Source organism: Coregonus clupeaformis, chromosome 9 (assembly GCF_020615455.1).
Source record: "Coregonus clupeaformis isolate EN_2021a chromosome 9, ASM2061545v1, whole genome shotgun sequence".
NCBI lineage: Eukaryota > Metazoa > Chordata > Actinopteri > Salmoniformes > Salmonidae > Coregonus > Coregonus clupeaformis.
Window position 1 is genome coordinate 14,084,783 of NC_059200.1, and position 27,111 is coordinate 14,111,893.

The window sequence follows — 27,111 nt, forward strand, 5'->3', positions numbered from 1 at the left end:
TACACTTTACATACAAAAGTATGCCCTTACGGAAAAATGTTGCAGTCAGAGTGCAGTATAACTGCAGTATACTTCAAATACTGTGTCCAAAATACGTTTTTTTTTACTGCAGTAATTTTGCAATTACTGCATCCAGAATATCGAGTATGTGGACACCCCTATTTCAGCCACACCCGTTGCTGTATAAAATCGAGCACACCGCCATGCAATCTCCATAGAAAAACATTGGCAGTAGAATGGCCTTACTGAAGAGCTCAGTGGCTTTCAACCTGGCACCGTCATAGGATGCCACCTTTCCAAAAAGTCAGTTAATCAAATTTCTGCCCTGCTAGAGCTGCCCCGGTCAACTAAGTGCTGTTATTGTGAAGTGGAAACGTCTAGGAGCAACAACGGCTAAGCTGCGAAACGGTAGGCCACAGAAGAGGACCGACGAGTGCTGAAGCAAGTAAAAATCGTCTGTCCTCGGTTGCAACACTCACTTCTGAGTTCCAAACTGCAACGTCAGCACAATAACTGTTCGTCGGAAGCTTCATGAAATGGGTTTCGATGGCCGAGCAGCCACACACAAGCCTAAGATCACTATGTGCAATGCCAAGTGTCGGCTGGAGTGGTGTAAAGCTCGCCGCCATTGGACTCTGGAGCAGCGGAAACGCATTCACTGGAGTGATGAGTCACGCTTCACCATCTGGCAGTCCGACGGACGAATCTGGGTTTGGCGAATGCCAGGAGAATGCTACCATAGTGCCAACTGTAAAGTTTAGTGAAGAAGGAATAATGGTCTGGGGCTGTTTTTCATGGTTCGGGCTAGCCCCCTTAGTTCCAGTGAAGGGAAATCTTAACGCTACAGCATACAATGACATTCTAGACAATTCTGTGCTTCCAACTTTGTGGCAACAGTTTGGGGAAGGCCCTTCCCTGTTTCAGCATGACAATGCCTCCGTGCACAAAGCGGGGTCCATACAGAATAGTTTGTGTGTGGAAGAACTTGACTGGCCTGCACAAAGCCCTGACCTCAACCCCATCGAACACCTTTGGGATGAATTGGAACGCCGACTGCGAGCCAGGCCTAATCGCCCAACATCAGTGCCCGACCTCACTAATGCGCTTTTGGCTGAATGGAAGCAGGTCCTCGCAGCAATGTTCCAACATCTAGTGGAAAGCCTTCCCAGAAGAGTGGAGGCTGTTATAGCAGCAAAGGGGGGGACCAACTCCATATTAATGCCAATGATTTTGGAATGAGATGTTCGACGATTAGGTGTCCACATACTTTTGGTAATGTAGTGCATCTAGCTGGAAAACATTTAGCTGTGAATTCGTGCTGCAGAACAGTGAAATAGCCCTTACGCAGCCTGGAGGTGTGTTGGGTCATTGCCCTGTTGAAAAACAAATGATAATCCCACTAAGCCCAAATCAGATGGGATGGCGTATCACTGCAGAATGCTGTGGTAGCCATACTGGTTAAGCGTGCCTTGAATTCTAAATAAATCACAGACAGTGTCACCAGCAAAGCACCCCCCACACCATAACACCTCCTCCTCCATGCTTTATGGTGGGAAATACAAATGCAGAGATCATCCGTTCACCCACACCACATGTCACAAAGACACGGCGGTTGGAACCAAAAATCTCCAATTTGGACTCAAATTTCAAATTTCCACCGGTCTAATGTCCATTGCTCGTGTTTCTTGGCCCAAGAAAGTCTCTTCTTATTGGTGTCCTTTAGTAGTGGTTTCTTTCCAGCAATTCGACCACGAAGGTCTGATTCACACAGTCTCCTCTGAACAGTTGATGTTGAGACGTGTCTGTTACTTGAACTCCGTGAAGCATTTATTCGGGTCGTGTGTGCAGTGTCAATAAAGCTTTGAATTCATGGCGACTTAGTGTGAAGTAAAAACATTAGGCTAAAGTCTTCCATGCCACAACCTGTTTGGATAATGTGCTATTTTAGTTTTTGCTAATCTAATGCTGCTCATGTTGGGGGAAAATGTTGTAATTTCCCGGGTCTTGTCATTCCATTTTTTTCAGTAAAAGTGAAGTGTTGACGGGATCCCGGTTACCCATGCTAATCCCGGTTACCCATGCTAATCCCGGTTACCCATGCTAATCCCTGTTACCCATGCTAATCCCTAACACACACCATGTGACCGGGGACTACCGGTAAAATAATGTGACGGGTGAAATGAAGAACGCGATCTGCTTTATCTTCTAAAGTATTGCACAAGTTAATTGCAGACAGGGCTCTAAATTAACATTATTCATTTGTAGCACTGGTGCTCCTAACTTTAAAAAGTTAGGAGCACCACATGAAATTTAGGAGCAGCAGAAAATATGATTTTTTAAATTGATTTAGATAAAGCAATGTTGGGCCTATATGAATTATTCTAGCTACTTTTGAAGCACGTTGTGCCCCAGAAACGAATATGTAAATACATTAATTTATTATAAAAGCTAAAATGTTGATACGAATACGTTGTGTAAAAGCACTAATATCCTATTGAGATGCATTACATAGAAAATGTTACACTGTCTCTTTAAAAAACGTCAGGTTTGTGATGAATGACATGCAAGACGTCAGTCATTCATTCATTGCTATGATCATTGATCATCCTTTTCCTTTCTGTCTGTGTCCCTGAATGTTTACATGTACTGGTCAAGATACCAGAATGGTAACTAGCTAGCCAATGAGGTAACAGGACTGAACAGAGTGTCAACAAATGGTTAACAACGTTGACGTGTGAGTAGTTTCAGAACGGCCCACGACATGGTTTATGAATGTGAAATGAGGAGGCGATCCGCTACAGGAACATAAAAATATTGCACTGGTCAGATCTTTTGACATGGTTTAAAAGCAGGCAACCATGACGCTAACGAATCTGCACTCGCTTGTTTCCCCAGGGCTCTCAGAAACAAAATGGTACAGCCAAGCGTTATCATTACAACAATATATTTTCTCCATAGTCGCACCCAAATTAAAACTCCTGGTCGACAGCCCAATATTTTGTTGAATACGCGACCTATCTGGTCGCATTTTAGAGCTCTGACTGCAAGTATTTACTTAAAAAGTAGCTACAAATATTAAAATGTATATATATATTTTTTTAAACATTCAATGGCAGTATTGACGTTATTGAAAAATTATCCCGTGGCTATTTCAAAATACCCCGGTATAGGGTATATATACGGTATACTGCCCCAGCCTATAACATACCTTGGCAGAGAGGAAGGCGTTGAGGTGTTGGTTGAACGACAGGACAGGATGGTCAGCCACTCTCTTCAGGAACTTATCCAGAGCCTTCCTCCTCGTCTCTACAAACTCCTCAGAGAACCGGTCCACCACCCCCTTCATCACAAACTTCTCAGGGAGAGGCTGGGGGGGGCAGGGCGAGAGACAGCGAGAGATAGGGGGCAGAAAGTGAGAGAGAGAGAGTCATTCTAATGGTTAAGACGTTGGTTTTCCGAGTGGGAAACTGGGGTTCAGATCCTACCAGTTACGCTAGTACATAACTTACTGGTCTGAGATGTGTAGTCAAGGGTTAGGGTCAGGGTTAGGGGTCAGGGTTAACCTACTGGTAAGAGATGTGTGGGTTAGGGTCAGGGTTAGGGTCAGGATTAACCTACTGGTATGAGATGTGTAGTCTAGGGTTAGGGTCAGGATTAACCTACTGGTATGAGATGTGTAGTCTAGGGTTAGGGTCAGGATTAACCTACTGGTATGAGATGTGTAGTCTAGGGTTAGGGTCAGGATTAACCTACTGGTATGAGATGTGTGGGCTGAGTGTCCTCCAGCTTGGTCCTGAGCCAGTCAAAGTCCTGGTAGCGCCGCCTCACAGAGTACTCTGGTAGGTCAAACTCCACCCGCGTTGTCTGGAGGGAGAGACAGAGAGAGAGAGAGAGACAGAGAGAGAGACAGAGAGAGACAGAGAGAGAGAGAGAGAGAGAGAGAGAGAGCGAGAGGGTTACACTGTGTTACCTAATCCTAATCCTAACCCTGACTCTAAACCCTGACAGGGTACTCTGGCAGGTGAAACTCCACCCAGGTGGTCTGGAGGGAGACGCAGGGAGAGGGGCCGGCTATCCCGGCTATTAGGACTAGGTGGTAGATTTTCCAAGACGCCTCAACACGTCCAACAACACTTAACACCTCACATCATTCTGCCCAAAAACAATGACAATTTCTCTCAACCAGTGGCAAATGGGCTTTTTAGGTGATGCCGCCCTGTGATAAGCAGTGCTCACTTTGTCAAAGGCAACGGCGCAAAATATTTATCTTGTAAATCCAGGGTGCTGTTGGAGAGACTCATTGCTGCAGCACTCCACCAACTTTCCCTCAAAAAATCATCCCGTTTACATTGTGATGTATACCACTTGACTAAAAGTATGTGGACACCTGCTCGTCGAACATCTCATTCCAAAATCATGGGCATTAATATGGAGTTGGTCCCCCCCTTTGCTGCTATAACAGCCTCCACTCTTCTGGGAAGGCTTTCCACTAGATGTTGGAACATTGCTGCGGGGACTTGCTTCCATTCAGCCACAAGAGCATTAGTGAGGTCGGGCACTGATGTTGGGCGATTAGGCCTGGCTCGCAGTCAGCGTTCCAATTCATCCCAAAGGTGTTCGTTGAGGTCAGGGCTCTGTGCAGGCCAGTCAAGTTCTTCCACACCGATCTCGACAAACCATTTCTGTATAGACATCGCTTTGTGCATGGGGGCATTGTCATGCTGAAACAGGAAAGGGCCTTCCCCAAACTGTTGCCACAAAGATAGAAGCACAGAATCGTCTAGAATGTCATTGTATGCTGTAGCGTTAAGATTTCCCTTCACTGGAACTAAGGAGCCTGAACCATGACAAACAGCCCCAGACCATTATTCCTCCTCCACCAAACTACAGTTGCCACTATGCATTTGGGCAGGTAGCGTTCTCCTGGCATCCTATGACGGTGCCAGGTTGAAATTCACTGAGCTCTTCAGTAAGGCCATTCTACTGCCAATGTTTGTGTATGGAGATTGCATGGCTGTGTGCTCGATTTTATACACCTGTCAGCAACGGGTGTGGCTGAAATAGCCAAATCCACTAATTTGAAGGGGTCTCCACACACTTTTGTATTTATAGTGTATTTCATTATGCATTCACTAAGTCTTGCTCCGCTATTGAATGGACAAGTGTAGTGTTTGTAACGCAAGATGGAGAAGAGCCTGTCTCTCGTCAGAGAACGCATTTATTTTGGGAGATTGCAAAATATGATATTTTCATACAAGGTGACAATAAAACATGTTTTGTTTAGTTACTTTTTCCTAAACTTGTTTCTCTAACTTTATAGCAAGTCAAGCTAGCTTGCACTGCAGAGCAGCTAACTAGCTAGCTAAAAGCTAGGCTAAAGATACCATTGTAGCAAGCGACCTCCACCTAATAATTATTTTACATTTACGTCATTTAGCAGACGCTCTTATCCAGAGCGACTTACAAATTATCAAAAACAAAACCTCATTACCATCACAATCAACTTCAAAAGGGAGGTAACAGTCATAATATCATTGGAATTACTGCCAATGTGTGTATTATTTAACATTACTATTAAAATAGTGCTCACTTATAGGAATGGGTAATTGTTTACAAGTTGTTAGTTATCCCATAAAGCCACACATATTTTTATCTTCTTCTGTGGTTTAGTAACTTCCTGTTTTTCGACGGACTCTGGCTGGACTGAAGAGGACGCAAAGTTAGAAATGTGTCTAAGTCTCCAACGGAGCCTTGAACTGCAAGGGGGCATTGCGATTCCACTCAGTAGTGGACGTCCCCATTTGAAATTCATGACATCTGGTGAAACGTAACGGAGTGCTTATGGGCAAAGCCTCGTTCACATTATCCATAAGCACTCCGTTGGACTGGAGCGTAGACCTAGGGTTAGGGTAAAGGTCAGGGGTTAGGGGTTGGGGTTAGGGGTTAGGGGTTGGGGTTGGGGTCAGGGTTATCCATAAGCACTCCGTTGGACTGGAGCGTAGACCTCAGTTCATCTTTCAATCACCCAAGTGGGTAGATGCTCCTAAAAACCAATGAGGAGATGGGCGAGGCGGGACTTGCAGCGCGTTGAGCGTCACAAATAGAACCAAGTGGACTTCTAGTCGGACTCAGGAGGCGCGCACACCATCCACCGCTTCCGAGCATATTACCCGCTAATGTTCAGTCCCTGGACAATAAAGTAGACGAGCTCAGGGCGAGGATCTCCTTCCAGAGACACATCAGGGACTGTAACATTCTCTGTTTCACGGAATCATTGCTCTCTCTCAGGATATACTGTCCCCGTTAAGAAAAAGGGGAAAAATTAGTATTAGCATTACTTTAAGGTTTATGTAAATGATAGGTTCAATCCTGTTACTCTGGTTGTGTAAGTTGCTGTTTTAACATAACTCTGTACCTAATACTGGTTAGGGTCAGGGGTCGGGGTTAGGGGTTGGGGTTGGGGTTAGGATTAGGGTTAGGCTGTGCACATCGTGTTCTTACCCTCTGTACTCTGAAACTTGCATGTTCGGAACGAGGTGTCTGTTCAAACGAAGTCTCTCCTCATCCTAACAGTTCTTAGTACTCGCATGAGAACACAGAGGACACCGAATATTTGGCCAACTCATTCAGTAGATATCCGTTGGTTTGACACATTGACACAGATGTGGTGGATTAAGGACATGTAACCAGGTTGGGCTATATAAGCCACGCCCCAACACGAATCACCTACGGGTGGTCGCTGACAAGCTCCATTTTTGCGATAATTAATCGATATCAAATAAAGATTGATTGTTTGAAAAAATGACCAAGTCTCTCTCGCTTGATTAGAATTTTCCACGACAGCAGTGTATGTTTCATGATTAACTACTCATGGTGTGATTGTGATAACGTACAGGAACTCACGTCCTTTTGTTCACCCGACCTAGAACACCTCACAATCAAATGCCGACCGTATTACCTCCCAAGAGAATTCTCTTCGGTTATAGTCACAGCCGTGTATATTCCCCCTCAAGCCGATACCACGACGGCCCTCAAAATAACTACACTGGACTTTGTGCAAACTGGAAACCACATATCCTGAGGCTGCATTTATTGAAACTGGGGACTTTAACAAAGCAACTATGAGAAAAAAGCTACCGAAGTAGTAGTCGTGCTTCAAAAACTCTCGACCACTGTTACTCTCCCTTCCGGGATGGCTACAAGGCCCTCCCCCGCCCTCCCTTTGGCAAATCAGGTCACAACACCATTCTGCTCCTCCCTTCCTATAGGCAGGAACTAAAAAGAGGAAGTACCCGTGCTAAAGTCTATTCAACTCTGGTCTGACCAATCGGAATCCATGCTTCAAGATTGTTTTGATCAAACGGACTGGGATATGTTCCGGGTTGCCTCTGAGAATAACACTGACGTATACACTGACTGAGTTCATCAATCACCTGCCATACAACCCTTATCACAGAAGGATTACTTTATACTATTCCAGGTATTCCTTAAAGAGGTGGGGTTTCAAGTGTCTCTGGAAGGTGGTCAGTGACTCCGCTGTCCTGGCGTCGTGGGGGAGCTTGTTCCACCATTGGGGTGCCAGAGCAGCGAATAGCTTTGACTGGGCTGAGCGGGAACTGTGCTTCCGCAGAGATAGGGGGGCTAGCAGGCCAGAGGTGGATGAACGTAGTGCCCTCGTTTGGGTGTAGGGTCTGATCAGAGCCTGAAGGAAAGGAGGTGCCGTTCCCCTCACAGCTCCGTAGGCAAGCACCATGGTCTTGTAGTAGATGCGAGCCTCAGTTCATATGGTAGAGAAATGAACATTCAATTCTCTGGCAACAGCTCTGGTGGACATTCCTGCAGTCAGCATGCCAATTACATGCTCCCTCAAATCTTGAGACATCTGTGGCATTGTGTTGTTTGACAAAACTTCAAAATTTTAAAGTGGCCTTTTATTGTCCCCAGCACAAGGTGCACCTGTGTAATGATCATGCTGTTTAATCAGCTTCTTGATATGCCAGACCTGTCAGGTGGATGGATTATCTTGGCAAAGGATAAATGCTCACTAACAGGGATGTAAACTAATTTGTGCACAACATTTGAGAGACATTTCTGGGATCTTTTTATTTCAGCTCATGAAAACATGGGACCAATGCTTTACATGTAGCTTAGTGGGTAAGAGCGTTGTGCCAGTAACCGAAAGGTCGCTGGTTCTAATCCCCGAGCCGACTAGGTGAAAAATCTGTCGATGTGCCCTTGAGCAAGGCACTTAACCCTAATTGCTCCTGTAAGTCGCTCTGGATAAGAGCGTCTGCTAAATGACTAAAAATGTAAAAATGTAAATGTAAAATATTTTTGTTCAGTGTACCTTCAGCTTCCATCCACATTACAGGTTAGGGTTAGGGTTACCTTAGTGGCGACCTTGTAGGTGATGTAGGTCTCCATAGTGGAGACGTGTTTCTTCGGGTCGTCGACAGTAACAAAGAGGTCACGTGTTTCTCCGTCCAGGTCGTCGTCCAGCTGCAGCCGGTTCAGGAGGGAAGATGAGGAGGCGGGACTAGATGTCTCCACCGGCGTCCCGTTGGGCAGACTCAGGTCCTAGAAGCAGGAAACAGGAAGTAAATAGCAACATCATTAGTATGTCTGCATCCCAAATGGCGCCCTATGGTCTCTGGTCTAAAGTGCTGACTTCAAGGAGAGGGAGAGGGAGAGGGAGAGAGAGGAGGGAGAGAGAGAGGTCTAAAGTGCTGACTTCAAGGAGAGAGAGAGAGAGAGAGAGAGAGAGAGAGAGAGAGAGAGAGAGAGAGAGAGAGAGAGAGAGAGAGAGAGAGAGAGAGAGAGAGAGAGAGAGAGAGAGAGAGAGAGAGAGAGAGAGAGAGAGAGAGAGAGAGAGAGAGAGAGAGAGAGAGAGAGAGAGAGAGAGGGAGAGGGAGAGGTCTAAAGTGATGACATCAAGGTGTTACTGCTTTTATTTTGTTTGGAAAACAAATGTTTGTTTTTACACTATCGGAGCTTTGGATTCCATGTTCTGTGGTTGCTTCGGAAGCTCGTCTGACTGCGGCGTCACATATCTGTGGCCTCAAGGCAAGTTTGCCTTCATAAATTAGACTACTGCAATGCTCTACTGTCTGGCTAGCCAGATAAAGCACTACATGCATTTCAGCTACATACGGCTGCTAGAATCTGGACTAGAACCCACCAAAACATGTTAATGTGATCATATTACTCCAGTGCTAGGCTTCCTGTTCAGGCTAGTGCTGACTTCAAGGTGTTACTTGCTAACCTACAAAGCATTACATGGGCTTGCTCCTACCCATCTCTCTGACTTGGTCATTCCCAATGTCCCTCTATCCTTTTTGGCACTGAGAAAATGTCAGGTCTGCTGAGTGCGAACTGAAACTTTGTGAAAATTCTGTGCAACTTCCAGCGCACGCGTTTAAATTGAACACTGAGGCTGAACCCGTTTTAAGTTACAGTTTTAACAGTGGCCCAGTAGGCTACTGTGGCTATTTGATCATAATGTAGGCCTACCAGAGTGGCCTACCATCAAAAACAATGGAGAAAATGCATCCCATAACATTTTAACATGGAAATAGCTGTTCTATCATTCAGCCTACAGTAGCAGCCAATGTGTGGTGTTCAATGTCGGCCTACATTCCATGAGACCTTTGAAGAAAGAACATGCAGGGCTTGACATTAACCCGTTTATCCACTTGTCATTCAGACAAGGAGGTGACTGAAAACGTTGTTTTGTTGTTTGATGCAAGAAACCACTTTACAAAATAAAATGCATTAGAATTCCCATACCATTACAACAGAGTATCAGAAAAATTACTCTACCCTCTGCCTATTGGCTACTTAGGTTATTCAAGCCTGTCTCAAAACACAACACTGTCCATTTAAGACAAAAAAAAGCTATGTGCACACGTGGCTACATGCAGGTCTCACTTTGATCTCAAAACAAGCACATCTACTCACGACCGCTCATGCTGTAAACAGAGTCCAGTTCAAAGTAAATGGCACAGGTCCATATATGGCAATGGTCATTTTGCGTATAGGCCTACTGCAGCTCTGATTGGTTATGCCGCACCAGTCTGTGTAGAGTAGGGGCTGAGTAGTGCCTGTCAATGCAATAGAATCCTACACCGATGCCTTTTACCGACAACAAAATCTCATGCATACTTTGTTAACAGGGAACAGTTTGGAATCTGATTGATTGATTACTTCTGTGGACAGGTGTCTTTTATACAGGTAACAAGCTGAGATTAGGAGCACTCCCTTTAAGAGTGTGCTCCTAATCTCAGCTCGTTACCTGTATAAAAGACACCTGGGAGCAAGAAATCTTTCTGATTGAGAGGGGGTCAAATACTTATTTCCCTCATTAAAATGCAAATCAATTTATAACATTTTTGACATGCGTTTTACTGGATATTTTTGTTGTTATTCTGTCTCTCACTGTTCAAATAAACCTACCATTAAAATTATAGACTGATCATGTCTTTGTCAGTGGGCAAACGTACAAAATCAGCAGGGGATCAAATACTTTTTCCCCCTCACTGTGTGTATATATATATATATATATATATATATATATATACACACACAAAGTGATACCTTGTGAAGATGCTGGAGGACACAGGTACAAAAGTATCTATACCCACAGTAAAACGAGTCCTATATCGACATAACCTGAAAGGCCGCTCAGCAAGGAAGAAGCCACTGCTCCAAAACCGCCATAAAAAAGCCAGACTACGGTTTGCAACTGCACATGGGGACAAAGATCGTACTTGTTGGAGAAATGTCCTCTGGTCTGATGAAACAAAAATAGAACTGTTTGGCCATAATGACCATTGTTATGTTTGGAGGAAAAAGGGGGTTGTTTGCAAGCCGAAGAACACCATCCCAACCGTGAAGCACGGGGGTGGCAGCATCATGCTGTGGGGGTGCTTTGCTGCAGGAGGGACTGGTGCACTTCACAAAATAGATGGCACCATGAGGAAGGAAAATTATGTGGATATATTGAAGCAACATCTCAAGACATCAGTCAGGAAGTTAAAGCTTGGTCGCAAATGGGTCTTCCAAATGGACAATGACCCCAAGCATACTTCCAAAGTTGTGGCAAAATGGCTTAAGGACAACAAAGTCAAGGTATTGGAGTGGCCATCACAAAGCCCTGACCTCAATCTTATAGAACATTTGTGGGCAGAACTGAAAAAGCGTGTGCGAGCAAGGAGGCCTACAAACCTGACTCAGTTACACCAGCTCTGTCAGGAGGAATGGGCCAAAGTTCACCCAACGTATTGTGGGAAGCTTGTGGAAGGCTACCCCAAACATTTGACCCAAGTTAAACAACTTAAAGGCAATGTTACCAAATACTAATTGAGTGTATGTAAACTTCTGACCCACTGGGAATTTGATGAAAGAAATAAAAGCTGAAATAAATCACTCTCTCTACTATTATTCAGACATTTCACATTCTTAAAATAAAGTGGTGATCCTAACTGACCTAAGACAGGGAATGTTTACTAGGATTAAATGTCAGGAATTGTGAAAAACTGAGTTTAAATGTATTTGGCTAAGGTGTATGTAAACTTCCGACTTCAACTGTACATATCCTTTAAAAGTATATATATTTCCCTTTATTACTTTCCAACCCCACCACCCTTTCCCTAATTGGAGTAAACTAGAGAACAACAATGCTTAGGCCTCTACTTCCAGCCTATACATACTATATACATTTTATGGACACAGTCACTTTTACAATAATTCTATTTTGTTTGTTTTTACTCCTGAACTTCCTCTACCCTCAACCTCTCCGATCATTTTCATGATGTCCAATTCGGTTTGCTTCTACACCATATTTTTCTAACTGTGCTCTTTCACAAAAGCTCTCAACCTAACCTATATACTTATTATGGACACAGTATGCTTTACATTAGTTATCTTGTTGTTATTAGTAGTTGTTAGTTGTTATTAGTCCCATCCTTCAACTCCATTCAACCCCTCCCATCTATCTCTTAACACCATCCATATTGGATTTCTATTTGCCATATATATTTCAACTGTACTGTGATGTTTTACAAAAGTTCTGAACCTTTCTATTCTCATTGTTTCTACAGTTTGTGAATTGAAAATAAACATTTTTGCTAAAAGTATTATTATATTATTGATCGATTGATTATGACTTTTCAGATCACCCAGTAGTGCTAAATGCAGGGTTAGCTCCAGGTAAATATTGCAATCCTTTAGCCATTCCTGGACCTGTGTCCAAAAACAAGCTACAAATGGACAGTACCAAAACAAATGATCTAATGATTCTGTCTCTTCGCAGCAAAATCTGCAGAGCTGGGAAGATTGTATCCCCCATATAAATAACATTATATTGGTAGCAATAACTTTATATAGTAATTTAAATTGAAAAATACAACGTTTTGAATCCGGTGTCGTTTTGCGTATCAGTTCATAAACACTATGCCATGGGATCGGTACGTCAAATATCTCTTCCCAACTATTTTGCAATCTATATGGGACGGCTGTCAATCCTTTGGTCCTTAAATGAAACTGGTATACTTTTTTATTTATCACAATTTTCTTTAATAACCAATTATGTTATTTAATGGAAGGCCAACAGACAAGTTCCTTACTTTCTCCCCCTTCCACTTTCCTCTTCCATTTTTGCGGTAATGCTGCAATTATTTGGTTGTAATTTTGGGTAGAGCAGACATTTCCATATGTTTTTGTTAGCTGCATGTGCGACATAACTCCACCATTCCTACCGAAAGATTTTTCACCAATTAGCATATTTGAGTTTAACAACAATATTTGTTGCATTATTTGTTCTGTCGTTTCTGGAGGACTAGAAGTAAAACAGTGGAAAACGTAGTTTACACTGGAACAAAAAAGTGGTTCAAGAGTTGTTTCCTGTTCTGTAATATAACAAATAGTATAAAAATGGCCATGTTCTGAAGAAAGGGACACACTCCTGCCGTGCCTCAGGACATTTAAAAACAGCTACTAACCAGGCTTAGCAGGTCAAAGTCATTCGGCTCTTTAGCCTCTATTCACATGTAGGAGTCCCCCTTTAGGTTTTCAGACAGCGGTGAACTTCAAGCTCAAAATAAACTTTCATGGCTCCATGTTAATCACAAGACCTTCTGTCACACATTCTAATCTACATACCAAATGGCACCCTCCGGGCACTGGTCTAAAGTAACGCACTATATAGGGAATAGGGTGCTATTTGGACTGCACCCTCTGTCACTCCGCATGCATTCATTACTTGGTAGAGACTTGGCAAATAAGGGAAAAACAGCCTCCAGATATTTCCTGAGCTGAAACTAAGTATAGGCGTGATGTTCCTCATTGTATACAAACTCCGATGACCTTCGGATCAAGTCGTTCACATTTAGGCCAACTGACCCAAGAAACTAAAACCCAGCAGAACACATTCTTGGAAGTGTTTCTTGATGTTCAGTCCAATGCACAGGTTTAAGGAGGGGGTGATGTAAGCCAATCTAGTTCCCCTAGAGAGCTAAGGGTCAACATTAGGCTAGTGATGCGTTTGATTGTGGAACGCCAGGAATGGCTGAACCAAGATTATGAGTTAGGATGCCATTAAAGTGTTCCTCCTTCTCTTGCAATAGTAAAGTGTTGCCACGACGACCCACAGGGCAGGAGCCCTGGGCAGGAGCCCTGTTTCTGTAGTGTGAGGCAGGGTGATGTCGACCTACAACGCCAAGCAGAGGCATTGGGTCCCATTTTTTAGAGTCTTTGGTATGACTCGACCAGGGATCGAACACCAATCTCAGGGTGGATACTCATCATTCTCTATAGGGATACTCTGACCACAAAACCAATGAGTTGGTTCTCTTGCAATAACAAAGCTTTTTGTTGAGTATCTCGCAAACTAAAAGTTATGTACAATAAACATTCCCCATAGAGAATGACAAGATGTCCCAGGTGATAACACAGAACAGATATTGTCAGGCATTTGGCTGAGCGCCCCATGACTGCCACTGACATCCCACGCTGAAACAACAGTAACCTACAGTAACCTACAGTAACCTACAGTAACCTACAGTAACCTACAGTAACCTACAGTAACCTACAGTAACCTACAGTAAGATGCAGTAACCTACAGTAACCTACAGAAAACTAAAGAAGCCAAATTGGTGTTTGTTATTATTTGTGTTTCATTCATTTTGAAATAATACTATTAAAGGGGCCATTTTGAAATAATACTATTTAAAGGGGCCATTTTGAAATAATACTATTTAAAGAGGACATTTTGAAATAATACTATTAAAGGGGCCATTTTGAAATAATACTATTTAAAGGGGCCATTTTGAAATAATACTATTTAAAGGGGCCATTTTGAAATAATACTATTTAAAGGGGCCATTTTGAAATAATACTATTAAAAAAGGGGACATTTTGACATTTTATGGCTTTAAATGACAGCTCTGTGCCATCTCATCTACAGATGAAAAGTTATTCAGGCCAGAGGATACAGTTTGTTCTTTACAAGCTGGTAAACTAAATCTCCAGCTTGCTCACCTGTGATTAGAGAGCCCTTGGTAGGAATTGATATCAAATGATTATAGCATCTCTAGTGCCACATGGTGTCAATGAATCGCTGTAGCTACAAGACAAGTTATCAAGATAAATTCCCTGTCCCAACATCTCTGCCACACAGATTTATTTCCAAGTCTACAGTCAATGTTGCGGTAGACTCAGCTACAATGTAAAAGAGCTCAGCTGGTAGAGCACGGCGCTTGTAACGCCAGGGTAGTGGGTTCGATCCCCGGGACCACCCATACGTAAAAATGTATGCGCACATGACTGTAAGTCGCTTTGGATAAAAGCGTCTGCTAAATGGCATATTATTATTATTATTTATTAGCATGTGTGGTGTGGCAAAGCAGGTGGGCATTTAGAAAAACATCTGATGTGTAGGGGGTAAATCTACGCTAATGGATTTACTCTTTGACTCAGATTTTCACTTTAAAAATGTCAAAAAACATTGATTTCAAAGTTTAAAAGGTACCGAACAGTGAAAATAAAAGTTTTCCATCAAATTTGGATGAAACCAGTTCAAAGTAGGGTGACCTAAGTATGAAAAATGAATGTTGCTGGTACATTGATAAAGTCTGATCATAAAGTTACTGGTCCCTTCCCCCGTGTCAAACACTTGGATTCAGGAGGCAGGTATTACCAAGGATTTACTTCATTTAGAAATGTAATAAACCAAATGGTAGAGTCTTATCATCTTAACTCATTTAAATATGTACCGCCTTAAAACCATCCTCACGTGTTCCTTCGCCTTGCTTTGTTTACAAGACCAAAGATACTGGTAACCTTTCATCTGTGGTGTGACTGTTAGATACTGGTAACCTTTCATCTGTGGTGTGACTGTTAGATACTGGTAACCTTTCATCTGTGGTGTGACTGTTAGATACTGGTAACCTTTCATCTGTGGTGTGACTGTTAGATACTGGTAACCTTTCATCTGTGGTGTGACTGTTAGATACTGGTAACCTTTCATCTGTGGTGTGACTGTTAGATACTGGTAACCTTTCATCTGTGGTGTGACTGTTAGATACTGGTAACCTTTCATCTGTGGTGTGACTGTTAGATACTGGTAACCTTTCATCTGTGGTGTGACTGTTAGATACTGGTAACCTTTCATCTGTGGTGTGACTGTTAGATACTGGTAACCTTTCATCTGTGGTGTGACTGTTAGATACTGGTAACCTTTCATCTGTGGTGTGACTGTTAGATACTGGTAACCTTTCATCTGTGGTGTGACTGTTAGATACTGGTAACCTTTCATCTGTGGTGTGACTGTTAGATACTGGTAACCTTTCATCTGTGGTGTGACTGTTAGATACTGGTAACCTTTCATCTGTGGTGTGACGGTTAGATACTGGTAACCTTTCATCTGTGGTGTGACGGTTAGATACTGGTAACCTTTCATCTGTGGTGTGACGGTTAGATACTGGTAACCTTTCATCTGTGGTGTGACGGTTAGATACTGGTAACCTTTCATCTGTGGTGTGACTGTTAGATACTGGTAACCTTTCATCTGTGGTGTGACTGTTAGATACTGGTAACCTTTCATCTGTGGTGTGACTGTTAGATACTGGTAACCTTTCATCTGTGGTGTGACTGTTAGATACTGGTAACCTTTCATCTGTGGTGTGACTGTTAGATACTGGTAACCTTTCATCTGTGGTGTGACTGTTAGATACTGGTAACCTTTCATCTGTGGTGTGACTGTTAGATACTGGTAACCTTTCATATGTGGTGTGACGGTTACAGTGTGTTCGGAAAGTATTCAGACACCTTAACTTTTTCCCCCAAAAATGACGTTACAGCTTTATTCTAAAACAGATTTTAAAAAATTGTTTTTTTCCCCTCATCAATCTACACACAATACCCCATAATGACAAAGCAAAAACAGATTTTTATATAAATTTTTACTGAGGAGTGGCTTCCGTCTGGCCACTCTACCATAAAGGCCTGATTGGTGGAGTGCTGCAGAGATGGTTGTCCTTCTGGAAGGTTCTCCCATCTCCACAGAGGAACGCTAAAGCTCTGTCAGAGGGACCATCGGGTTTTTGGTCCACTCCCTGACCAAGGCCCTTCTCCCCCATTGGCCGGGCAGCCAGCTCTAGGAAGAGTCTTGGTGGTCCCAAACTTCTTCCATTTAAGAATGATGGAAGCCACTGTGTTCTTGGGGACCTTAAATGCTGCAGACATGTTTTGGTACCCTTCCCCAGATCTGTGCCTCGACACAATCCTGTCTCGGAGCTCTATGGACAATTCCTTTGACCTCATGGCTTGTTTTTTGCTCTGACATGCACTGTCAACTGTGGGACCTTATATAGACAGGTGTGTGCCTTTCCAAATCATGTCCAATCAATTGAATTTACCACAGGTGGACTTCAATCAAGTTGTAGAAACATCAAGGACGATCAATGTAAACAGGATGCACCTGAGCTCAATTTCGAGTCTCATAGCAAAGGATCTGAATACAGAGTATTTCTGTTTTTTATTTTTAATAGATTTTGCAAAAATTTCTAGAAACCCGTTTTGCTTTATCATTATGGGGTAGTGTGTGTAGATTGCTGAGGATTTAATTTAATTTAATTCATTTTAGAATAAGGCTGTAAAATAACAAGATTTGGAAAAAGTCAAGGGGTCTGAATACTTTCCGAATGCACTGCAGCTAGCAAGCTACTTCCCAGCATGCCAGCACTGTGTTGTGACTGGATACCATAGTGTAGATTTAAAGTTACATTATTTTCAGAAGAATGTAGACGTCCGACAGCAGTGGCTGCTTTTCAATTCAAGGTGGAAAGGCTGCACCGAAAATGACCATCAGGTCACGCGCGTGTAGTGCACATTTCCAGTGAAGCTGATCCATCAGTTGGGGGGATATACCAAAGAAGGGGGGATATACTGTGAAGACAGACCAAAGAAGGGGGGATATACTGTGAAGACAGACCAAAGAAGGGGGGATATACTGTGAAGACAGACCAAAGAAGGGGGGATATACTGTGAAGACAGACCAAAGAAGGGGGGATATACTGTGAAGACAGACCAAAGAAGGGGGGATATACTGTGAAGACAGACCAAAGAAGGGGGGATATACTGTGAAGACAGACCAAAGAAGGGGGGATATACTGTGAAGCCTGAAGACAGACCAAAGAAGGGGGGGATATACTGTGAAGACAGACCAAAGAAGGGGGATATACTGTGAAGCCTGAAGACAGACCAAAGAAGGGGGGATATACTGTGAAGACAGACCAAAGAAGGGGGGATATACTGTGAAGCCTGAAGACAGACCAAAGAAGGGGGGATATACTGTGAAGACAGACCAAAGAAGGGGGGATATACTGTGAAGACAGACCAAAGAAGGGGGGATATACTGTGAAGACAGACCAAAGAAGGGGGGATATACTGTGAAGACAGACCAAAGAAGGGGGATATACTGTGAAGCCTGAAGACAGACCAAAGAAGGGGGGATATACTGTGAAGACAGACCAAAGAAGGGGGGATATACTGTGAAGCCTGAAGACAGACCAAAGAAGGGGGGGATATACTGTGAAGACAGACCAAAGAAGGGGGGATATACTGTGAAGCCTGAAGACAGACCAAAGAAGGGGGGGATATACTGTGAAGACAGACCAAAGAAGGGGGGATATACTGTGAAGCCTGAAGACAGACCAAAGAAGGGGGGATATACTGTGAAGACTGAAGACAGACCAAAGAAGGGGGGATATACTGTGAAGCCTGAAGACAGACCAAAGAAGGGGGGATATACTGTGAAGACAGACCAAAGAAGGGGGATATACTGTGAAGCCTGAAGACAGACCAAAGAAGGGGGGATATACTGTGAAGACAGACCAAAGAAGGGGGGATATACTGTGAAGACAGACCAAAGAAGGGGGGATATACTGTGAAGCCTGAAGACAGACCAAAGAAGGGGGGATATACTGTGAAGACAGACCAAAGAAGGGGGGATATACTGTGAAGCCTGAAGACAGACCAAAGAAGGGGGGATATACTGTGAAGACAGACCAAAGAAGGGGGGATATACTGTGAAGACAGACCAAAGAAGGGGGGATATACTGTGAAGACAGACCAAAGAAGGGGGGATATACTGTGAAGACAGACCAAAGAAGGGGGGATATACTGTGAAGCCTGAAGACAGACCAAAGAAGGGGGGGATATACTGTGAAGACAGACCAAAGAAGGGGGGATATACTGTGAAGACAGACCAAAGAAGGGGGATATACTGTGAAGCCTGAAGACAGACCAAAGAAGGGGGGGATATACTGTGAAGACAGACCAAAGAAGGGGGGGATATACTGTGAAGCCTGAAGACAGACCAAAGAAGGGGGGATATACTGTGAAGACAGACCAAAGAAGGGGGATATACTGTGAAGCCTGAAGACAGACCAAAGAAGGGGGGATATACTGTGAAGACAGACCAAAGAAGGGGGGGATATACTGTGAAGACAGACCAAAGAAGGGGGGATATACTGTGAAGACAGACCAAAGAAGGGGGATATACTGTGAAGACTGACCAAAGAAGGGGGGATATACTGTGAAGACAGACCAAAGAAGGGGGGATATACTGTGAAGACAGACCAAAGAAGGGGGGATATACTGTGAAGACAGACCAAAGAAGGGGGGATATACTGTGAAGACAGACCAAAGAAGGGGGGGGATATACTGAAGACAGACCAAAGAAGGGGGGATATACTGTGAAGACAGACCAAAGAAGGGGGGATATACTGTGAAGACAGACCAAAGAAGGGGGGATATACTGTGAAGACAGACCAAAGAAGGGGGGATATACTGTGAAGACAGACCAAAGAAGGGGGGATATACTGTGAAGACAGACCAAAGAAGGGGGGATATACTGTGAAGACAGACCAAAGAAGGGGGGATATACTGTGAAGACTGACCAAAGAAGGGGGGATATACTGTGAAGACAGACCAAAGAAGGGGGGATATACTGTGAAGACAGACCAAAGAAGGGGGGATATACTGTGAAGACAGACCAAAGAAGGGGGGATATACTGTGAAGACAGACCAAAGAAGGGGGGATATACTGTGAAGACTGAAGACAGACCAAAGAAGGGGGGATATACTGTGAAGACTGAAGACAGACCAAAGAAGGGGGGATATACTGTGAAGACAGACCAAAGAAGGGGGGATATACTGTGAAGACTGAAGACAGACCAAAGAAGGGGGGATATACTGTGAAGACAGACCAAAGAAGGGGGATATACTGTGAAGACAGACCAAAGAAGGGGGGATATACTGTGAAGACAGACCAAAGAAGGGGGGGGATATACTGTGAAGACAGACCAAAGAAGGGGGGATATACTGTGAAGACAGACCAAAGAAGGGGGATATACTGTGAAGCCTGAAGACAGACCAAAGAAGGGGGGGATATACTGTGAAGACAGACCAAAGAAGGGGGATATACTGTGAAGACAGACCAAAGAAGGGGGGGATATACTGTGAAGACAGACCAAAGAAGGGGGGATATACTGTGAAGACAGACCAAAGAAGGGGGGATATACTGTGAAGACAGACCAAAGAAGGGGGATATACTGTGAAGACTGACCAAAGAAGGGGGGATATACTGTGAAGACAGACCAAAGAAGGGGGGGATATACTGTGAAGACAGACCAAAGAAGGGGGGGATATACTGTGAAGACAGACCAAAGAAGGGGGGATATACTGTGAAGACAGACCAAAGAAGGGGGGGATATACTGTGAAGACAGACCAAAGAAGGGGGGGATATACTGTGAAGACAGACCAAAGAAGGGGGGATATACTGTGAAGACAGACCAAAGAAGGGGATATACTGTGAAGACAGACCAAAGAAGGGGGGGATATACTGTGAAGACAGACCAAAGAAGGGGGGATATACTGTGAAGACAGACCAAAGAAGGGGGGATATACTGTGAAGACAGACCAAAGAAGGGGGGATATACTGTGAAGACTGAAGACAGACCCAATATTCTGTAAGTCAGAGTTATTCATTTAAAATCTGCATCAATTGAGCATTTCAGGCACACAGACATTTCCAAAAACAAACATTATGTTACTTTGAATTGATTTCTTCAAGCATTCGGACGGGAGATGAGTGTTCCAAATTGTATGAACCAATGGGTCCTGTAGGGCGGCTGGGTGCCTGTATTAGGCTTATGGCTCGAATTTGTTTTGTCAAATGACGTCTCACCATTATTTCTCACCTTTATTATGTTGATCAATATCTTGGCTATGCTGGCATATTGTAAATGATTAAATAAATGTCTGATCAATACACACAATTCTGAACATATTGGCATTTATAATGATAATGCAGAGGCACCAATAAATTGTCCAGTCCACTTATTGTGTGCTGTTTTCATGTACATTCCCGTATGTCTAATCTTCTAAGGTGACTCTGGCTTTACTAATTCTGGTGAAGAAGTGTATCAGTGAACTGTATTCTGTAATTAGTTACAAAACAACAGAAATGAAATTGTGTATTGCTGCTGTTTGTCTGATATCCAACAGTCCACGATCTACTCTGTTGACCATGAGAGCAATTTGCAGAGAACATGGGTTAAGGCATACTACTTAGGCTCGGAATGACATGGGGTCCATCGTTTACCTTGTTACCTGGCAACGACCACAAGGGTGTTTCATAGAGCTGTCAGTCAAGGCGAGCTCATGAATATACAACAATGATAACATTCAGCTAGCAGGCTATACGCTACATCGGCAGGACAGAACGGCTGACTCTGGTAAGACAAGGGGTGGCGGTCTGTGTATATTTGTAAACAACAGCTGGTGCACAAAATCAAATACTAAGGAAGTCTCGAGGTTTTGCTCGCCTGAGGTAGAGTATCTTATGATAAGCTGTAGACCACACTATTTACCAAGAGAGTTTTCATCTATATTTTTCATAGCTGTCTATTTACCACCACAAACCAATGCTGGCATTAAGATTGCACTGAATGAGTTGTACAAGGCCATTAATCAACATGAAAACGCTCATCCAGATGCAGCGCTCCTAGTGGCCGGGGACTTTAATGCAGGGAAACTTAAATCCGTTCTACCTAATTTCTACCAGCATGTTAAATGTGCAACCAGAGGGAAAAAAACTCTAGACCACCTTTACTCCACACACAGAGACGCATACAAAGCTCTCCCTCGCCCTCCATTTGGCAAATCTGACCATAACTCTATCCTCCTGATTCCTGCTTATAAGCAAAAACTGAAGCAGGAAGCACCAGTGATTCGGTTAATAAAAAAGTGGTCAGATGACGCAGATGCTAAGCTACAGGACTGTTTTGCTAGCACAGACTGGAACATGTTCCGGGGATTCTTCAGACAGCATTGAGGAGTACACCACATCAGTCACTGGCTTCATCAATAAGTGCATCGATGATGTCGTCCCCACAGTGACCGTGACGTACATACCCCAACCAGAAGCCATGGATTACAGGGAAACATCCGCACTGAGCTAAAGGGTAGAGCTGCCGCTTTCAAGGAACGGGACTCTAACCCGGACGCTTATAAGAAATCCCGCTATGACCTCCGACGAACCATCAAACAGGCAAAGAGTCAATACAGGTCTAAGATTGAATCATACTACACTGGCTCTGACGCTCGTCGGATGTGGCAGGGCTTGGAAAACTATTACAGACTACAAAGGGAAGCACAGCCGCGAGCTGCCCAGTGACACAAGCCTACCAGACGAGCTAAACCACTTCTATGCTCGCTTCGAGGCAAGCAACACTGAAGCATGCATGAGAGCACCAGCTGTTCCGGATGACTATGTGATCACGCTCTCCGTAGCCGATGTGAGTAAGACTTTTAAGCAGGTCAACATTCACAAGGCCGCAGGGCCAGACGGATTACCAGGACGTGTACTCCGAGCATGTGCTGACCAACTGGCAAGTGTCTTCACTGACATTTTCAACATGTCCCTGACTGAGTCTGTAATACCAACATGTTTCAAGCAGACCACCATAGTCCCCGTGCCCAAGAACTCTAAGATAACCTGCCTAAATGACTACCGACCCAGTAGCACTGACGTCTGTAGCCATGAAGTGCTTTGAAAGACTGGTCATGGCTCACATCAACAGCATAATCCCAGAAACCCTAGACCCACTCCAATTTGCATACCGCCCCAACAGATCCACAGATGATGCAATCTCTATCGCACTCCACACTGCCCTTTCCCACCTGGACAAGAGGAACACCTACGTGAGAATGCTATTCATTGACTACAGCTCAGCATTCAACACCATAGTGCCCTCTAAGCTCATCACTAAGCTAAGGATCCTGGGACTAAACACCTCCCTCTGCAACTGGATCCTGGACTTCCTGACGGGCCGCCCCCAGGTGGTAAGGGTAGGTAACAACACATCTGCCACACTGATCCTCAACACGGGGGCCCCTCAGGGGTGCATGCTCAGTCCCCTCCTGTACTCTCTGTTCACCCATGACTGCATGGCCAGGCACGACTCCAACACCATCATTAAGTTTGCCGACGACACAACAGTGGTAGGCCTGATCACCGACAACGATGAGACAGCCTATAGGGAGGAGGTCAGAGACCTGGCCGTGTGGTGCCAGGACAACAACCTCTCCCTCAACGTGACCAAGACAAAGGAGATGATTGTGGACTACAGGAAAAAAAAAGAGGACTGAGCACGCCCCATTCTCATCGACGGGGCTGTAGTGGAACAGGTTGAGAGCTTCAAGTTCCTTGGTGTCCACATCACCAACGAACTATCATGGTCCAAACACACCAAGACAGTCGTGAAGAGGGCACGACAAAGCCTATTCCCCTCAGGAGACTAAAAAGATTTGGCATGGGTCCTCAGATCCTCAAAAAAATTCTACAGCTGCACCATCGAGAGCATCCTGACTGGTTGCATCACCGCCTGGTATGGCAACTGCTTGGCCTCCGACCGCAAGGCACTACAGAGGGTAGTGCGTGACGGCCCAGTACATCACTGGGGCAAAGCTTCCTGCCATCCAGGACCTCTATACCAGGCGGTGTCAGAGGAAGGCCCTCAAAATTGTCAAAGACTCCAGCCACCCTAGTCATAGACTGTTCTCTCTGCTACCGCACGGCAAGCGGTACCGGAGTGCCAAGTCTAGGTCCAAAAGACTTCTCAACAGCTTCTACCCCAAGCCATAAGATTCCTGAACAGCTAATCATTGCTACCCAGACTATTTGCACTGCCCCCCCACCCCATCCTTTTACGCTGCTGCTACTCTGTTAAGTATTTATGCATAGTCACTTTAACTCTACCCACATGTACATATTACCTCAACTACCTCAACTAGCCGGTGCCCCCGCACATTGACTCTGCAACGGTACCCCCCTGTATATATAGCCTCCCTACTGTCACTTTATTTTACTTCTGCTCTTTTTTTCTCAACACTTTTTGTTGTTGTTGTTTTATTCTTACTTTTTTTGTTTAAAATAAATGCACTGTTGGTTAAGGGCTGTAAGTAAGCATTTCACTGTAATGTCTGCACCTGTTGTATTCGGCGCATGTGACCAATACAATTTGATTTGATTTGATTTGATTTGAATATAAGCCCCCCCCTCCCCTGCCAACTCCGTTCTTTCAGGCTTCCTGATAGTTGGAGATGAGAGACAAGGTACCATTTCTTCAACTCTGAGCATTTTAACAGTGTAAAAATACTCTGGGTGATATTTTAGTCATTTAAAGGCTATTTTTACTTGGGAAATATATTTTTGAAATATACAGTGGGGAGAACAAGTATTTGATACACTGCCGATTTTGCAGGTTTTCTTACTTACAAAGCATGTAGAGGTCTGTAATTTTTATCATAGGTACACTTCAACTGTGAGAGACGGAATCTAAAACAAAAATCCAGAAAATCACAAAATCACTACAGAACAGCCCAGTAGAGTTCACTACAGAACAGCCCAGCCCAGTAGAGTTCACTACAGAACAGCCCAGCCCAGTAGAGTTCACTACAGAACAGCCCAGTAGAGTTCACTACAGAACAGCCCAGTAGAGTTCACTAGAGAACAGTCCAGCCCAGTAGAGTTCACTAGAGAACAGTCCAGCCCAGTAGAGTTCACTAGAGAACAGTCCAGCCCAGTAGAGTTCACTACAGAACAGCCCAGCCCAGTAGAGTTCACTACAGAACAGCCCAGTAGAGTTCACTAGAGAACAGTCCAGCCCAGTAGAGTTCACTAGAGAACAGTCCAGCCCAGTAGAGTTCACTAGAGAACAGTCCAGCCCAGTAGAGTTCACTAGAGAACAGTCCAGCCCAGTAGAGTTCACTAGAGAACAGTCCAGCCCAGTAGAGTTCACTAGAGAACAGTCCAGCCCAGTAGAGTTCACTAGAGAACAGTCCAGCCCAGTAGAGTTCACTACAGAACAGCCCAGTAGAGTTCACTACAGAACAGCCCAGTAGAGTTCACTACAGAACAGCCCAGTAGAGTTCACTACAGAACAGCCCAGTAGAGTTCACTACAGAACAGCCCAGTAGAGTTCACTACAGAACAGCCCAGTAGAGTTCACTACAGAACAGCCCAGTAGAGTTCACTACAGAACAGCCCAGCCCAGTAGAGTTCACTACAGAACAGTCCAGTAGAGTTCACTACAGAACAGCCCAGCCCAGTAGAGTTCACTACAGAACAGCCCAGTAGAGTTCACTACAGAACAGCCCAGTAGAGTTCACTACAGAACAGCCCAGTAGAGTTCACTACAGAACAGCCCAGTAGAGTTCACTACAGAACAGCCCAGTAGAGTTCACTACAGAACAGCCCAGTAGAGTTCACTACAGAACAGCCCAGTAGAGTTCACTACAGAACAGCCCAGCCCAGTAGAGTTCACTACAGAACAGCCCAGCCCAGTAGAGTTCACTACAGAACAGCCCATCCCAGTAGAGTTCACTACAGAACAGCCCAGTAGAGTTCACTACAGAACAGCCCAGTAGAGTTCACTACAGAACAGCCCAGTAGAGTTCACTACAGAACAGCCCAGCCCAGTAGAGTTCACTACAGAACAGCCCAGTAGAGTTCACTACAGAACAGCCCAGCCCAGTAGAGTTCACTACAGAACAGCCCAGTAGAGTTCACTACAGAACAGCCCAGCCCAGTAGAGTTCACTACAGAACAGTCCAGTAGAGTTCACTACAGAACAGCCCAGTAGAGTTCACTACAGAACAGCCCAGTAGAGTTCACTACAGAACAGCCCAGTAGAGTTCACTACAGAACAGCCCAGTAGAGTTCACTACAGAACAGCCCAGTAGAGTTCACTACAGAACAGCCCAGCCCAGTAGAGTTCACTACAGAACAGCCCAGCCCAGTAGAGTTCACTACAGAACAGCCCAGCCCAGTAGAGTTCACTACAGAACAGCCCAGTAGAGTTCACTACAGAACAGCCCAGTAGAGTTCACTACAGAACAGCCCAGTAGAGTTCACTACAGAACAGCCCAGTAGAGTTCACTACAGAACAGCCCAGTAGAGTTCACTACAGAACAGCCCAGTAGAGTTCACTACAGAACAGCCCAGTAGGAGTTCACTACAGAACAGCCCAGCCCAGTAGAGTTCACTACAGAACAGCCCAGTAGAGTTCACTACAGTCCAGCAAAGAGAGAGAGAGGGAGAGGGAGAGAGAGAAAGAGAGAAAGGGAGAAAGAGAGAGAGGGGGGAGAGAGAGATGGGAAAAGAGAGGGGCAGAGAGAGAGGGAGAGAAAGGGGGGAGAGAAAGGGGAGAGAGAGAGGGGAGAGAGAGAAAGGGGAGAAAGAGAGAGGGGGAGAAGAGAGAGGGGGGGGAGAGGGGGAGGAGAGAGAGAGAGAAAGAAAAATAGAGAGAGGGGGGAAGACAGAGCAAGAGAGAGGGGGGAGAGAGACAGGGGAGAGAGAGGAGAGAGAGAGAGGGGAGGAGAGAGAGACGGGGGAGAGAGAGAGAGAGGAGAGAGGGAGACGGGGGAGAGAGAGAAAGGAGAGAGGGAGAGGGCGAGAGAGCGAGAGAGGGCGAGAGAGAGAGAGAGAAAGAGCGAGAGAGAGGGGGAAAGAGAGGGGAGAGAAAGAGAGGATGAGGGGGAGAGAGACGGGAAGACAAAGCGAGAGGGGGAGGGAGAGAGAGAGAGGAGAGAGAGAAAGAGAGGGGGGAGAGAGAGAGGGGGAGAGAGAGACGGGGGAGAGAGAGGAGAGAGAGACGGGGGAGAGAGGAGTTATAGCCTAATGTTAGCTAGCAAGCTAACATTGAACCTAGTTGGTTAGCTACCTGTAGATTCATGCAGGGTTGTACCGTTATAAATTGGGATTATGGTTCATTGTTTAGCTAGCTAACTACATATCTAAACAAAAGACTACAGTAACCATTTCACTGTACCGTTTACACCTTCTGTATCCTGTGCATGTGACAAATAAATTTAGATTTTATTTGATACTAACTTAACGTTATCTAGCTAGCAAGCTAGAAATGAAACAAAACATTGTTTAGAAAGTTGCTTTTAGTTGCCTGGTTTGCTAGATTGACATATACTAAATTCAATTTTAAACGGATGGGTTTATTGGTGTTATAATACACCAGTTATGGACCACCAGG

At 44.5% G+C, this 27,111-nt stretch overlaps 1 protein-coding gene across 3 annotated transcripts in view; it reads right to left on the reverse strand.

Moving 5' to 3' along the window:
* The window catches only part of LOC121573348 (sorting nexin-30-like), a 91,480-nt gene that overhangs the window by 53,294 nt on the left and 11,075 nt on the right, over positions 1–27,111 (reverse strand). For all 3 annotated transcript variants that reach the window (XR_006002015.1, XM_041885250.1, XM_041885249.1), the window contains exons 2-4: positions 8,389–8,577; positions 3,754–3,864; positions 3,209–3,367 (exon numbers count right to left, since the gene is read on the reverse strand). Coding sequence is in view for 2 of the 3 variants with exons in the window: in XM_041885250.1 (XP_041741184.1) it covers positions 3,209–3,367; positions 3,754–3,864; positions 8,389–8,577 (459 nt within the window). In the remaining variant the exon portion in view is untranslated. The remainder of the gene's footprint in view (positions 1–3,208; positions 3,368–3,753; positions 3,865–8,388; positions 8,578–27,111) is intronic.